General features: G+C 65.4%; 1 protein-coding gene across 2 annotated transcripts in view; it reads right to left on the reverse strand.

Moving 5' to 3' along the window:
- CHD3 (chromodomain helicase DNA binding protein 3) overlaps positions 1-15,515 on the reverse strand; it is a 62,430-nt gene that overhangs the window by 16,679 nt on the left and 30,236 nt on the right. For both annotated transcript variants that reach the window (XM_084224441.1, XM_084224442.1), the window contains 12 exons: positions 13,564-13,685; positions 11,799-11,972; positions 11,562-11,703; positions 10,674-10,805; positions 9,959-10,076; positions 8,674-8,798; positions 7,087-7,318; positions 5,704-5,870; positions 4,840-5,017; positions 4,054-4,119; positions 3,104-3,189; positions 2,068-2,201 (listed from right to left, as the gene is read on the reverse strand). In XM_084224441.1, the coding sequence (XP_084080567.1) occupies positions 2,068-2,201; positions 3,104-3,189; positions 4,054-4,119; positions 4,840-5,017; positions 5,704-5,870; positions 7,087-7,318; positions 8,674-8,798; positions 9,959-10,076; positions 10,674-10,805; positions 11,562-11,703; positions 11,799-11,972; positions 13,564-13,685 (1,676 nt within the window). The remainder of the gene's footprint in view (positions 1-2,067; positions 2,202-3,103; positions 3,190-4,053; positions 4,120-4,839; positions 5,018-5,703; positions 5,871-7,086; positions 7,319-8,673; positions 8,799-9,958; positions 10,077-10,673; positions 10,806-11,561; positions 11,704-11,798; positions 11,973-13,563; positions 13,686-15,515) is intronic.

Consider the following 15,515-nt stretch of genomic DNA (forward strand, 5'->3'; position numbering starts at 1 on the left):
CTGCCACCCCTGTGCCACCAACCCCTGGGCCACCGCCCCTGCCTGTGCCACTGCCACTCCCTGTGCCATTGCCACCACCCCTGGGCCACTGCCACCACCCCTGGGCCACTGCCACCACCTGTGCCACCACCCCTGGGCCACCGTCCCCTGTGCCACTGCCACCCCCTGTGCCACTGCCACCACCCCTGGGCCACTGCCACCACCCCCTGTGCCACCACATGTGCCACTGCCCCTGCCTGTGTCACTGCCCCCTGTGCCACTGCCACCCCTGTGCCACCACCCCCTGTGCCACTGCCACCACCCCTGTGCCACCCCCTGTGCCACAACCCCCTGTGTCACTGCCCCTGCTTGTGCCACTGCCACCCCTGTGCCACCACCCCCTGGGCCACTGCCACCCCTGTGCCACTGCCACCCCCTGTGCCACCACCCCCTGGGCCACTGCCACCCCTGTGCCACCACCCCCTGGGCCACTGCCACCCCTGTGCCACTGCCACCCCCTGTGCCACCACCCCTGCCTGTGCCACTGCCACCGTCTGTGCCACCGACTGTGCCACCACCCCTGGGCCACTGCCACCCCCTGTGCCACTGCCACTACCCCTGTGCCACCCCCTGTGCCACCACCCCTGGGCCACTGCCACCCCCTGTGCCACTACCTGTGCCACCACCCCCTGTGCCACTGCCACCCCCTGTGCCACTGCCCTCCTCTGCCACCACCCCCTGTGCCACCACCCCTGCCTGTGCCACTGCCACCCCCTGTGCCACTGCCTGTGCCACTGCCACCGCACCCACACACCCAGCCCCAGGGTCACTGTCCCCACAGATCCTGTCCCCAGGGTCCTTGTCCCCATAGGTCACATCCCCAGAGTCTTTGTCCTCAAGGTCCCTTGTCCCCATGGATCCTGTCCCCAAGGTCCCTGTCCCCAAAGGCCCTCATCCTCATGGTCCCTTGTCCCCATCCTGTCCCCAGTGTCCCCAGTGTCTCCAGTGTCCTTGATGTCCCCAATGTCCCTGGTGTCCCTGATGTCCCCAGTGTCCCCAGTGTCCCCACTGTCCCTGATATCCCCAGTGTCCCTGATGTCCCCAGTGTCCCTGATGTCCCCAATGTCCCTGATGTCCCTCATGTCCCCACTGTCCCCGCTGTCCCCGCACCATCAGCCCGTCCCCTCGTCACGGCGCCGTGGGGGCTGTGCCGGTCATGGCAGGGACCAGGGGACCTGCCACCGCTCTGGCGTCCCCTGGGCCACACCCGGCCCCCCGAGGGGACACGGGGACATCGGGGGTGGCTTTGTGTCGGGCTGAGGGGGACACGGCCTCGTCCGGTCCCCAGGAACACCGACAGTGACAGCGCTCGGCTGAGTAAGGGCTCATCACGTGGCAAGGGGACATCAGGGGACATTGGGGACATTGGGGGACATTGCAGACATTGGGGACATCAGGGATGTTGGAGGACACGGGACAACAAGGGGACACCAGGGGACACAGACATGGGGGGCACAGGGACACACAGGAAGATGAGGGGACATGGGGACAATAAGGACACGGTGACAAATGGAGAGGGGGACAAATGGACACAGAGGACATGGGGACACATGAGGACAAAGGACATGGGGACACATGGACACCTCACTACCCTGCCACCACCTGTCCCCAGTGCCACCACCTGGTGTCCAGCCTTGTCCCCAGTGCCACTGCCTGTCCCCAGTGCCACCTGTCCCCGATGCCACTGTCTGTCCCTGACATCACCTGTCCATGATGCCATCAGCCATCCCCAGTGCTACCACCTGGCCCCAGTGCCACCACCTGTCCCTGACACCACCTGTCCCTGATGCCATCAGCCATCCCCAATGCCACCATCTGTCCCCAACGCCACCTGTCCCTGACACCAGAACCTGTCCCTGACACCACCACCTGTCCCTGATGCCACCACCTGTCCCCAGTGCCACCACCTGTCCCTGATACCGCCTGTCCTTGACACCACCTTATCCCCATAGGTTCTGTGGCCTCCCCAGTGCCACCACCCCTCCCTGGTGTCCCCAGCTGTCCCCAGCTGTCCCTGTTGTCACCTACTTGAACTCCTTCTCGGTTTTGCCCCGCAGGTCCCGCACCAGCCACTGGGAGGTGAAGGCGTCCTGGGGGGGCATCCCCCAGCGCATGACGGCGTTGAGGAAGGCCTTGCGCTGCCTCGTGTTGAACCCCAGCACCTGGGGACATTGGGGACATTGGGGGGTCAGGGGGACATAGGGGACAGGGGGACACAGGGGGACACAGGGGGACACGGGTGACACTGTGCCATCATCCCCCAGCGCATGACGGCGTTGAGGAAGGCCTTGCGCTGCCTGGTGTTGACCCCCAGCACCTGGGGGGACATTGGGGACATTGGGGACACTGGGGACATCGGGGGGTCAGGGGGACACAGGGGACATTGGGGACACAGGGGACATTGGGGACACCCTGCCATCACCTCCCAGCGCATTACAGCGTTGAGGAAGGCCTTGCGCTGCCTCGTGTTGAACCCCAGCACCTGGGGACACACAGGGGACATTGGGGACATCGGGGGGTCAGAGGGACACAGGGAACACGGGTGACACCGTGCCATCCCCCCCCAGCGCATGACAGCGTTGAGGAAGGCCTTGCGCTGCCTCGTGTTGAACCCCAGCACCTGGGGGGACATTGGGGACATTGGGGACATCGGGGACATTTGGGACATCGGGGGGTCAGGGGGACACAGGGGACATTGGGGACATCGGGGACATCAGGGGACACTGGGGACACAGGGGACATCGGGGACATCCTGCCATCACCCCCCAGCACATGACGGCGTTGAGGAAGGCCTTGCGCTGCCTCGTGTTGAACCCCAGCACCCGGGGGGACACTGGGGACATTGGGGACACTGGTGACACTGGCTGTCCAGAGACCCCCTCCCTGTGCCATGTCCCCAGACAGGGGGACAGTGGGCTCCAGATGACACCTGACCCTCTGATGTGGGGACCCAGGTGCTGAGGGGTCACTCAGGTGTCCCTGACCCCCCCGTGGAGGTGACCCAGGTGGCCCCGGGGTGTCCCCAAGCCCAGGGGTGTCCCCAGTGTCCCCAGTGTCCCCTCACCTCGATGTTGCCGCCCACCCGGGCCAGGAGTGGGGGGAGGGGCTTGTCCTTCTCGTTCCGCAGCTGCCGCTTGGACTGACGCCGGCCTGGGGGGAGGGGAGGGTCAGCACCCCCCTTGGGGACACCCTGACCCCCCTCTGGGGACACCCTGAGACCCCAGGGGACAACTTGACCCCCCCAGGGGACACCCTGACTCCTCCTTGGGGACACCCTGACCCCTCTTGGGGACACCCCGACCCCCCTGGGGACACTCTGACCCCCCTTGGGCCACCCTAAGCCTTCTTGGGCCACCCAAACCCTCTTGGGGACACCCTGAACCCCTTGGGGACACCCTGACCCCCCCAGGGGACACCCTGACCCCTCCTTGGGGACACCCTGATCTCTCCTTGGGCCACCCAAACCCTCTTGGGGCCACCCTGACCCTTCCCAGGACACCCTGACCCCCCCTGGGGACACCCTGACCCCCCTGGGGACACCCTGACCCCCCTGGGGACACCCCAACTCCTCTGGGGACACTCTGACCTCCCTGGGGACACTCTGACCTCCCTGGGAACACCCCAACCCCCCTTGGGGACACCCCGACCCTCCTGGAGACACCCCGACCCTCTTGGGGACACCCTGAACCCCCCTTGGGGACACCCTGACCCCCTTGGGGACACCCTGACCCCCCTGGGGACACCCTGAACCCCCTTGGGGACACTCTGACCCCCCTGGGGACACCCTGACCCCCCTGGTGACACCCTGACCCCCCTTGGGGACACCCCGACCCTCTTGGGGACACCCTGACCCCCCTGGGGACACCCCGACCCTCCTGGGGACACCCTCACCCCCCCTAGGGACACCCTGACCCCTCTTGTGGACACCCCTGACCCCTTCTGGGGACACTCTGATCCCTCTTGGGGACACCCCGACCCCCGTGGGGACACCCTGACCCCCCTGGGGTCCCTCACCCTCGGGCCGCTCGTCGAAGTCCTCGTCCTCCTCCTCGGAGCCCACCGAGTACTCGGACTGGTTGTCTGGGGGACACGGCAGCGTTGGGGACACTCAGGGCCACCCCAGTGTGTCCCAGTGCCACCCCAGTGTGTCCCAGTCCACCCCACTGTGTCCCAGTCCCTCCCAGTCTGTCCCAGTCCCTCCCAGTGCCATCCCAGTCTGTCCCAGTCCCTCCCAGTCCCCACCTTGGTCCTCCTGGGCGGCGTCGTTGTAGTTGACCTGCTTGCGTACGCGCTTGCCCTTGCCCAGGTTCCATCCCAGTCCCCCCCAAGCCCTCCCAGTCTGTCCCAGTGCCATCCCAGTCCCATCCCAGTCTGTACCAGTCCATCCCAGTGCCATCCCAGTCCATCCCAGTGCCATCCCAGTCCCTCCCAGTGCCCACCTTGGTCCTCCTGGGCGGCAGCGTTGTAGTTGACCTGCTTGTGCACGCGCTTGCCCTTACCCAGGTTCCATCCCAGTCCCTCCCGGTGCCATCCCAGTCCATCCCAGTGCCATCCCAGTCCATCCCAGTCCCTCCCAGTCCCTCCCAGTGCCATCCCAGTCTATCCCAGTGCCATCCCAGTCCCTCCCAGTCCCTACCAGTCCCTCCCAGTGCCCACCTTGGTCCTCCTGGGCGGCGTCGTTGTAGTTGACCTGCTTGCGCACGCGCTTGCCCTTGCCCAGGTTCCATCCCAGTCCCTCCCAGTGTGCCCCAGTCCCTCCCAGTGCCATCCCAGTCCCTCCCAGTCCCTCCCAGTGCCCACCTTGGTCCTCCTGGGCGGCGTCGTTGTAGTTGACCTGCTTGCGCACGCGCTTGCCCTTGCCCAGGTTGCGGGCCAGGTCCTCCTGCTGCTGCTCGTAGTGGTGCCGCAGCAGCTTCTCCCAGTAGTCGGGGTCCACGTTCTCCTCCTGCTTGATGATCTCCCGCTCGATCTCCTCGATCTGCCGGACACTCGGGGTCACTCGGGGCCACCCAGGGCCACCCAGGGGTCAGTGACACATCGGTCAGCGCTGGGGACAGTGTGGCCAGCACCGGTGTCCCTGTCCTTGGTGTCTCCAGCATCATCATCTCCATCATCTCCACCATCCTCATTATCATCTCCTCTGTTCCCATCCTCATCACTTTCATCATCTTCATCTCCATCAGCCCCATCATCTCCAGAGTCCCCAACTCCATCATCCCATTGTCCCCATCCCACTGTCCCCATCCCATTGTCCCCATCACTTCCCTCTCCACCATCTCCAATGTCCCCATGTCCTTCACCCACCCAACATCTCTCCATCCCCTCCATGCCTGTGTCCCCAGTGTCCCCAGTGTCCCCAGTGTCCCCAGCACACCTTGTCCTCCTCCCTGACGACGTACTGGGCCACCTTGAAGGAGCTCAGGTACTCATCCATCCCCTCCAGGCCCCCCAGCCCTGCCATGCCTGTGTCCCCCAGTGTCCCCTCGTGTCCCCCAGTGTCCCCAGTGTCCCCAGCACACCTTGTCCTCCTCCCTGACGACGTACTGGGCCACCTTGAAGGAGCTCAGGTACTCATCCATCCCCTCCAGGCCCCCCAGCCCTGCCATGCCCGTGTCCCCCAGTGTCCCCCAGTGTCCCCCAGTGTCCCCAGTGTCCCCAGCACACCTTGTCCTCCTCCCTGACGACGTACTGGGCCACCTTGAAGGAGCTCAGGTACTCGTTCATGTTCTGCACGTCGGCGTCGTCGGTGGCGTCCTGGTTGCGGTCCAGCAGCCGCGCGATGGCCTCGTTGTCGTAGTGGATGACGCTGCTGTCCTCCTCCTTGTTGTCCCCTGCGTGCCCACGCCGTGTCACACGCTGGGACACGGGCTCAGTCCAGCCCAAAACAGCCCAGTCCAGCCGAAAACAGCCCAGTCCAGCCCAGCATGACCCAGTCCAACCCAAAACAGCCCAGTCCAGCCCAACACAGCCCAGCATGACCGAGTCCAACCCAACACCGCCCAGTCCAGCACAGCACAGCCCAGTCCAGGCCAGCCATGACCCAGTCCAGCCCAACACAGCCCAGCCCAGCCCAACAGGGCCCAGTCCAGCCCAACACAGCCCAGTCCAGCCCAACACGGCCCAGTCCAGCCCAACAAGGCCCAGTCCAGCCCAGCATGACCCAGTCCAACCCAAAACAGCCCAGTCCAGCCCAACACGGCCCAGTCCAGCCCAACAAGGCCCAATCCAGCCCAGCATGACCCAGTCCAGCCCAACACAGCCCAGTCCAGCCCAACACAGCCCAGTCCAGCCCATCCCATCCCATCCCATCCCATCCCATCCCATCCCATCCCATCCCATCCCATCCCATCCCATCCCATCCCATCCCATCCCATCCCATCCCATGGATCCCATCCCATGGATCCCACCCCATCCCATGGATCTCACCCCATCCCATCCCACCCCATGGATCCCACCCCACCCCATCCCATGGATCCCATCCCACCCCACCCCATGGATCCCATCCCATCCCATGGATCCCACCCCATCCCACCCCATGGATCCCATCCCATCCCATCCCATGGATCCCATCCCATGGATCCCACCCCATCCCACCCCATGGATCCCATCCCATCCCATCCCATGGATCCCATCCCATGGATCCCACCCCATCCCATGGATCTCACCCCATCCCATCCCACCCCATGGATCCCACCCCACCCCATCCCATGGATCCCATCCCACCCCACCCCATGGATCCCATCCCATCCCATGGATCCCACCCCATCCCACCCCATGGATCCCACCCCATCCCATCCCATGGATCCCATCCCATGGATCCCCATCCCATCCCACCCCATGGATCCCATCCCATGGATGCCCTCCCATCCCATGGATCCCATCCCACCCCATGGATCCCATCCCACCCCATGGATCCCATCCCACTCCACCCCATCCCATGGATCCCACCCCACCCCATGGATCCCATCCCATCCCATGGATCCCATCCCACCCCATCCCATCCCACCCCATGGATCCCACCCCACGGATCCCCTCCCATCTCCCCACCCTCGTTCTCGTCCTTGAAGAGCTCCTCGGTGCCGAACTTGAGGATGTCGTCGAGCTCCTGCTTGGACATGGAGCCGGCCTTGGAGCCCAGCCCCGGGCGCACCACCAGGTGCGTCAGCATCATCTTGCGCTTGGCCACCTGCGTGATCCGCTCCTCCACCGAGGCCCGCGTCACAAAGCGGTAAATCATCACCTTGTTGGCCTGGCCGATGCGGTGAGCCCGGCTGAAGGCCTGCAGGGACGGGGGACAGGTCAGGGACAGCGTGGGGACAGCGTGGGGACACACCAGGACATCGTGGGGACAGACCAGGGACACCCCAGGGACATGAGGGAACACCTTGGCCAATGTGGTGAGCCCGGCTGAAGGCCTGCGGGGACGGGGGACAGGTCAGGGACAGCGTGGGGACAGCGTGGGGACAGGTCAGGGACACTCCAGGGACATGAGGGAACACCTTGGCCAACGCAGTGAGCCCGGCTGAAGGGCTGCAGGGATGGGGGACAGGTCAGGGACAGCGTGGGGACACCGTGGGGACAGACCAGGGACACCCCAGGGACACCCCAGGGACATGAGGTGGCACCCTGGCCAATGTGGTGAGCCCGGCTGAAGGCCTGCGGGGACGGGGGACAGGTCAGGGACAGCGTGGGGACAGCGTGGGGACACACCAGGGACACCCCAGGGACATGAGGCGGCACCCTGGCCAATGCGGTGAGCCTGGCTGAAGGGCTGCAGGGATGGGGGACAGGTCAGGGACAGTGTGGGGACACCCCAGGGACAGCGTGGGGACACCCCAGGGACACACCAGGGACATGAGGGGACACCCTGGCCGATGCAGTGAGCCCGGCTGAAGGCCTGCAGGGACAGGCACGGGTCAGGGACAGTGTGGGGACACACCAGGACAGCGTGGGGACAGCGTGGGGACAGGTCAGGGACAGCATGAGGACACTGTGGGGACACACCAGGGACACCCCAGGGACATGAGGGGGACACCCTGGTCGATGCAGCGAGCTTGGCTGAAGGGCTGTGGGGACAGAGACACATCAGGTGACCCAGGGGACTTCGTGGGGACAGATCAGGGACATCGTGGGGACACCTCAGGGACTTGCCAATCAGGGGAGACAGGGATGTAGGGAGGGTGACACTGGCCAGGTGACACGGCTGAGCAGGTGACACTGTGCAGGTGCTCGGTGCCAGGGATGGCACTGGCCAGGTGACAGTGCCCAGGTGCTCAGTGCCAGGTGTGGCACTGGCCAGGTGACAGTGCCCAGGTGCTCAGTGCCAGGGGATGGCAGTGGCCAGGTGACAGTGCCCAGGTGCTCAGTGCCAGGGGATGGCACCGGCCTGGTGGCAGTGCCCAGGTGCTCAGTGCCAGGGGATGGCACCGGCCAGGTGACAGTGCCCAGGTGCTCAGTACCAGGGATGGCACTGTCCAGGTGACAGTGCCCAGGTGCTCAGTGCCAGGGGGTGGCACTGGCCAGGTGACAGTGCCCAGGTGCTCAGTGCCAGGGGATGGCACTGGCCAGGTGACAGTGCCCAGGTGCTCAGTGCCAGGTGTGGCACTGGCCAGGTGACAGTGCCCAGGTGCCCACCTGGATGTCATTGTGGGGGTTCCAGTCCGAGTCGAAGATGACCACGGTGTCGGCCGTCGCCAGGTTGATGCCGAGGCCCCCGGCCCGCGTCGACAGCAGGAAACAGAACTGCTGCGCCCCCGGCGCTGCCCCCCCGGCGTCAGTGACGGACCCAAAACACCCCAAATCCACCCCAAAAACACCCCTAAAACCCTCCCACTGCTGCGCCCCCGGCGCTGCCCCCCCGGCGTCAGTGACGGACCCAAAACACCCCAAATCCACCCCAAAAACACCTGAATTCCGCAGGACACCTGAACTCCCCCTGTCCCCTGTCCCCATCTCTATCCCCATCCCCTGTCCCCTGTCCCCGTCCCCTGTCCCTGTCCCCATTCCTGTCCCCTGTCTCCATCCCTGTCCCCTGTCCCTGTCCTGATCCCTGTCCCTGTCCCCTGTCCCTGTCTCCTGTCCCCATCTCTGTCCCCATCCCTATGCCCGTCCCCTGTCCTCTGTCCCCTGTCCCCATCCCCTGTCCCCTGTCCCTGTCCCTGTCCTCACCCCAGTCCCTGTCCCTGTCCCCTGTCCCCTGTCCCCTGTCCCCATCCCTGTCCCCTGTCCCCATCCCCATCCCTGTCCCCGTCCCTGTCCCCTATCCCTACTGTTGAAGCGGTCGATGGCCTCCTGCTGCAGGGCCAGTCCATCCCCTGTCCCCATCCCCTGTCCCCTGTCCCTGTGCCCCTCCCCTGTCCCCATCCCCTGCCGCTGTCCCCTGTCCCCGTCCCCTGTCCTCTGTCCCTGTCCCTGTCCCTGTCCCCATCCCTGTCCCCTGTCCCTACCGTTGAAGCGGTCGATGGCCTCCTGCCGCAGGGCCAGTCCATCCCCTGTCCCTGTCCCTGTCCCCATCCCTGTCCCCATCCCCTGTCCCCTGTCCCCTGTCCCCTGTCCCCTGTCCCCGTCCCTGTCCCCTGTCCCTACCGTTGAAGCGGTCGATGGCCTCCTGCCGCAGGGCCAGTCCATCCCCTGTCCCTGTCCCCATCCCCTGTCCCTGTGCCCCTCCCCTGTCCCCATCCCCTGTCCCCTGTCCCCTGTCCCCTGTCCCCGTCCCCTGTCCCCATCCCCTGTCCCCTGTCCCCTGTCCCCTGTCCCCATCCCTGTCCCCTGTCCCTACCGTTGAAGCGGTCGATGGCCTCCTGCCACAGGGCCAGTCCATCCCCTGTCCCCATCCCCTGTCCCTGTCCCCGTCCCTGTCCCCGTCCCTGTCCCCGTCCCTGTCCCATCCCCTGTCCCCGTCCCTGTCCCCTGTCCCTACCGTTGAAGCGGTCGATGGCCTCCTGCCGCAGCGCCCCGGTGATGCCGCCGTCGATGCGCTCGTACTTGTAGCCCTCGTAGTCCAGGAAATCCTCCAGCAGGTCCAGCATCTTCGTCATCTGCGCGTACTGGTCAGACTGGGAGGGACTGGGAGGGGCTGGGAGGGGCTGGGAGGGGCTGGGAGGGGCTGGGAGGGACTGGGAGGGGCTGGGAGGGACTGGAGACCTTGTACTGGCCACACTGGGAGGGACTGGGAGGGGCTGGGAGAGACTGGGAGGGGCTGGGAGAGACTGGGAGGGGCTGGGAGGGACTGGAGGCCCTGTACTGGGCACACTGGGAGTGCTGGGACTGGCACTGGGCAGACTGGGGGATTCTGGGGCTCCTGGGGGGTGGTTTGGGGTCCCACCTGGGAGAAGATGAGCAGGCGGTGGTTCTGGGGGTGGATTTGTTTATTTCAGGGATATTTTGGGGTATTTCAGGGATATTTTGGGGTGTTTTGGGGTCCCCACCTGGGAGAAGATGAGCACGAGGTGGTTCTGGGGGTGGGTTTGGGGTATTTCAGAGATATTTTGGGGTGGTTTTGGGGTGTTTTGGAGTCCCACCTGGGAGACGATGAGCACGCGGTGGTTCTGGGGGTGGGTTTGGATATTTCAGGGATATTTTGGGGTGGTTTTGGGGTGGTTTTGGGGTGGCTTTGGGGCGTTTTGGGGTCCCACCTGGGAGAAGATGAGCACGCGGTGGTTCTGCTCCTTCAGCTTGCGCAGCATCTTCTGCAGCAGCAGCAGCTTCCCCGAGGCCTTGATCAGGGCGCCGCCCTCGTAGGCACCACTCGGCAGCTTCGGGGACTCCTGGGGACAGGGACAGCGCCAGGTCACCCATGGGGACACCAGCGTGTCACACACGGGGACATCACCCACAGGGACAGCGCCAGGTCACCCACAGGGACATCACCCACAAGGACATGTGTCCCCCCACAACCTCCATGTCCCCTGCTCCTCCACCCCATGTCCCTCTGTCCCTGCCACGTCACTCCAACCCCTTCTTGTCCCCACATCCATGTCCCCAAGTCCCACCAGCCTACATCCATGTGTCCCCTCCCTGTCTCCCTGTCCCCTCCATGTCCCACATCCCTGTGTCCCTTCCCTGTCCCCCTGTCCCCTCCATGTCCCACATCCCCGCGTCCCCTCCCTGTCCCCATGTCCCACACCCTTTCAACTTCTCCACGTCCCCTCTACGTCCCCATGTCCCTCCCTGTCCCCATGTCCCATATCCTTTTAAACCCTCCTTGTCCCCATGTCCTCTCCCTGTCCCCATGTCCCCAGTGTCCCCATGTCCCCCCACACCCCAGCTGTCCCCATGTCCCTCGTGTCCCCCCACACTCTGGTGTCCCCGGTGTCCCCCCACACCCCGGCTGTCCCCATGTCCCTCATGTCCTCCCACACCCCCATCTGTCCCCATGTCCCTGATGTCCCCAGGTCCCCCCACGTGCCCTGGCTGTCCCCATGTCCCTGGTGTCCCCAGGTCCCCCCCCCACCCCCAGCACTCCCCATGTCCCTGATGTCCCCAGGTCCCCCCACACCCCCTGGGGTCCCCATTGTCCCCACCATGGCGGCCACGGGGAACAGGTAGGGGTGGTTGCAGCACTTCTTGAGGTCCATCATGATGTTGAGCAGCGACACCTGGTTGCCCCCGCCCCGCGAGTTCAGCGCCTCGAAGTTCCTCGTCAGGATGTACTTGTAGTACTTCCTGCGGGGACAGCGGTGCCACCGGCCGCTCTGGGGACACGGTGGCAGGGCCGGGGACAGCCCTGGCGGGGAGGGGACGGCGGCACGGGGGCCTACTTCTGCATGGGGCTGAGCTCCACGCGCACGATCAGCTCCGTCTTGGCCGGCATGTTCTTGAAGACGTCGGCCTTGAGGCGCCGCAGCATGTGCGGGCCCAGCAGGTCGTGGAGCTTCTTGATCTGGTCCTCCTTGGAGATGTCGGCAAACTCCTCCAGGAAGCCCTCCAGGTTACTGGGGACACGGGGACATGGGGACAGGGTCAGCATGGGGACATGGAGGGGACAGAGGAACCCCTCCAGGTTACTGGGGACACGGGGACACGGGGACAGGGTCAGCGTGGGGACACGGGGACATGGAGGGACACAGGAAGCCCTCCAGGTTATTGGGGACACGGGGACATGGAGGGACACAGGAACCCCTCCAGGTTACTGGGGACACGGGGACAGGGTCACCATGGGGACACGGAGGGACACAGGAAGCCCTCCAGGTTACTGGGGACACGGGGACACGGGGACAAGGTCAGCGTGGGGACATGGAGGGACACAGGAAGCCCTCCAGGTTACTGGGGACACGGGGACATGGGGACAAGGTCAGCATGGGGACATGGAGAGGACAGAGGAACCCCTCCAGGTTACTGGGGACACGGGGACAGGGTCACCGTGGGGACACGGGAACATGGAGGGACACAGGAAGCCCTCCAGGTTACTGGGGACACGGGGACATGGGGACAAGGTCAGCGTGGGGACATGGAGAGGACAGAGGAACCCCTCCAGGTTACTGGGGACATGGGGACACGGGGACAAGGTCAGCATGGGGACATGGAGGGACACAGGAAGCCCTCCAGGTTATTAGGGACACGGGGACAGGGTCACCGTGGGGACACGGGGACACGGAAGGACACAGGAACCCCTCCAAGTTACTGGGGACACGGGGACATAGGGACGGGGTGAGCTTGGGGACACCAGGATTTGGTGGAACAGGAGGGGACAGAAGGGACAGGAGGTGACACAGGAGGTGACACTTGAAGCGCTCGGGCATGAGGAAATCGAGCAGGTGGAACAGCTCCCGTGTGGGGACATGGGGGGACACAGGAGGTGGCACGGGTGGCACAGGAGGTGGCACGGGAGGTGGCACAGGTGACAGGGGACGCACTTAAAGCGCTCGGGCGTGAGAAAGTTGAGCAGGTGGAACAGCTCCCGTGTGGGGACATGCGGGGACACGAGGGACAAGGAGAGGACACGGGAGGTGGCATAGGTGACACAGAGGGGACACGGGAGGTGGCACGGGTGACACGGGAGGTGACACAGGTGACAGGGGACGCACTTGAAGCGCTCGGGCGTGAGAAAGTTGAGCAGGTGGAACAGCTCCCGTGTGGGGACATGGGGGGACACGAGGGACAAGGAGAGGACACGGGAGGTGGCATAGGTGACACAGAGGGGACACGGGAGGTGGCACGGGTGACACGGAGGTGACATGGGAGGTGGCACAGGTGGCACAGACGCACTTGAAGCGCTCGGGCGTGAGGAAGTTGAGCAGGTGGAACAGCTCCCACGTGGGGACATGGGGGGACATGAGGAACATGGAGGGGACACGGGAGGTGGCACAGGTGACACGGGAGGTGGCTCAGGTGGCACAGGTGACACGGAGGGGACACGGGAGGTGGCACAGACGCACTTGAAGCGCTCGGGCGTGAGGAAGTTGAGCAGGTGGAACAGCTCCCACGTGGGGACATGGGGGGACATGAGGAACATGGAGGGGACACGGGAGGTGGCACAGGTGGCACAGGTGACACGGGAGGTGACACAGGTGACAGGGGACGCACTTGAAGCGCTCGGGCGTGAGGAAGTTGAGCAGGTGGAACAGCTCCTCCAGGTTGTTCTGCAGCGGGGTCCCCGTCAGCAGCAGCTTGTGCTCGATCTTGTACCCGTTCAGCACCCGGAAAAACTGCGGGGACACGGCCTCAGACCCCACTGCCCACCCGGGCACCCCAAAACCCGCCTGGGCACCCCCAGAGCCACCAGGGGCACCCCAAAACCCGCCTGGGCACCCCAAAACCCGCCTGGGCACCCCAAAACCCGCCTGGGCACCCCAAAACACACCTGGGCACCCCAACACCGACCTGGGCACCCCAAAACCCGCCTGGGCACCCCAAAACACACCTGGGCACCCCAAAACCCGCCTGGGCACCCCCAGAGCCACCTGGGCACCCCAAAACACACCTGGGCACCCCAAAACCCGCCTGGGCACCCCAAAACACACCTGGGCACCCCAAAACCCGCCTGGGCACCCCCAGAGCCACCTGGGCACCCCAAAACACACCTGGGCATCCCCCTCAGACCCCACCGCCCGCCCGGGCACCCCAAAACCCGCCTGGGCACCCCAAAACCCGCCTAGGCACCCCCAGAGCCACCTGGGCACCCCAAAACCTGCCTGGGCACCCCACTGCCCGCCTGGGCACCCCAAAACCCGCCTGGTACACCCCACAGCCCGCCTGGGCACCCCAAAACACACCTGGGCACAACAAAACCCGCCTGGGCACCCCCAGAGCCACCAGGGGCACCCCAAAACCCGCCTGGGCACCCCACAGCCCGCCTGGGCCCCCCAAAACCCGCCTGGGCACCCCAAAACACACCTGGGCACCCCAAAACCCGCCTGGGCACCCCAAAACCTGCCTGGGCACCCCCAGATCCACCAGGGGCACCACAAAACCCACCAGAGGCACCCCTGACACCCATCTGGGCACCCTCAGACCCTGAAATCAGGAATCCCTGGGTTTTGGGGTGTCTCCCACTCACACTCCCAGCTTGTGGGGTGTCCCCACCCACATCCCGGGGTTTTGGGGTGCCCCCAGCCCCATGCCCGGGTTTTGGGGTGTCCCCAGCCCCACGCCCAGGTTTTGGGGTGCCCCCAGCCCCACGGATGGTTTTTGGGGTGCCCCCCACCTTGGACTGGTTGTTCTTGAGGTGGTGAGCCTCGTCCACCACCAGGCAGGTCCCCAACAACCCCCCACCCACATCCCGGGGTTCTGGGGTGTCCCCAGCCCCACACCCCGGTTTTGGGGTGTCCCCAGCCCCACACCCGGGTTTTGGGGTGCCCCCCACCTTGGACTGGTTGTTCTTGAGGTGGTGAGGCTCGTCCACCACCAGGCAGGTACCCAACAATCCCCCACCCACATCCCGGGATTTTGGGGTGCCCCCAGCTCCATTCCCGGGTTTTGGGGTGTCCCCAGCCCCATGCCCGGGTTTTGGGGTGTCCCTCACCCCCGCGGGTGGTTTTTGGGGTGCCCCCCACCTTGGACTGGCTGTTCTTGAGGCGGTGAGCCTCATCCACCACCAGGCAGGTGCCCAACAACCCCCCACCCACATCCTGGGATTTTGGGGTGTCCCCAGCCCCACACCCCGGTTTTGGGGTGTCCCCAGCCCCACGGATGGTTTTTGGGGTGCCCTCCACCTTGGACTGGCTGTTCTTGAGGTGATGAGCCTCATCCACCACCAGGCAGGTACCCAATAACCCCCCACCCACATCCCGGGGTTTTGGGGTGCCCCCAGCTCCATTCCCGGGTTTTGGGGTGTCCCCAGCCCCACGCCCGGGTTTTGGGGTGTCCCCAGCCCCACGGCCGGGTTTTGGGGTGTCCCCAGCCCCACGCCCGGGTTTTGGGGTGCCCCCAGCCCCACGCCCGGGTTTTGGGGTGCCCCCCACCTTGGACTGGCTGTTCTTGAGGCGGTGAGCCTCATCCACCACCAGGCAGGTACCCAACAACCCCCCACCCACATC

Source organism: Fringilla coelebs, assembly GCF_963513975.1.
Source record: "Fringilla coelebs genome assembly, chromosome: 38".
Classification (NCBI taxonomy): domain Eukaryota; kingdom Metazoa; phylum Chordata; class Aves; order Passeriformes; family Fringillidae; genus Fringilla; species Fringilla coelebs.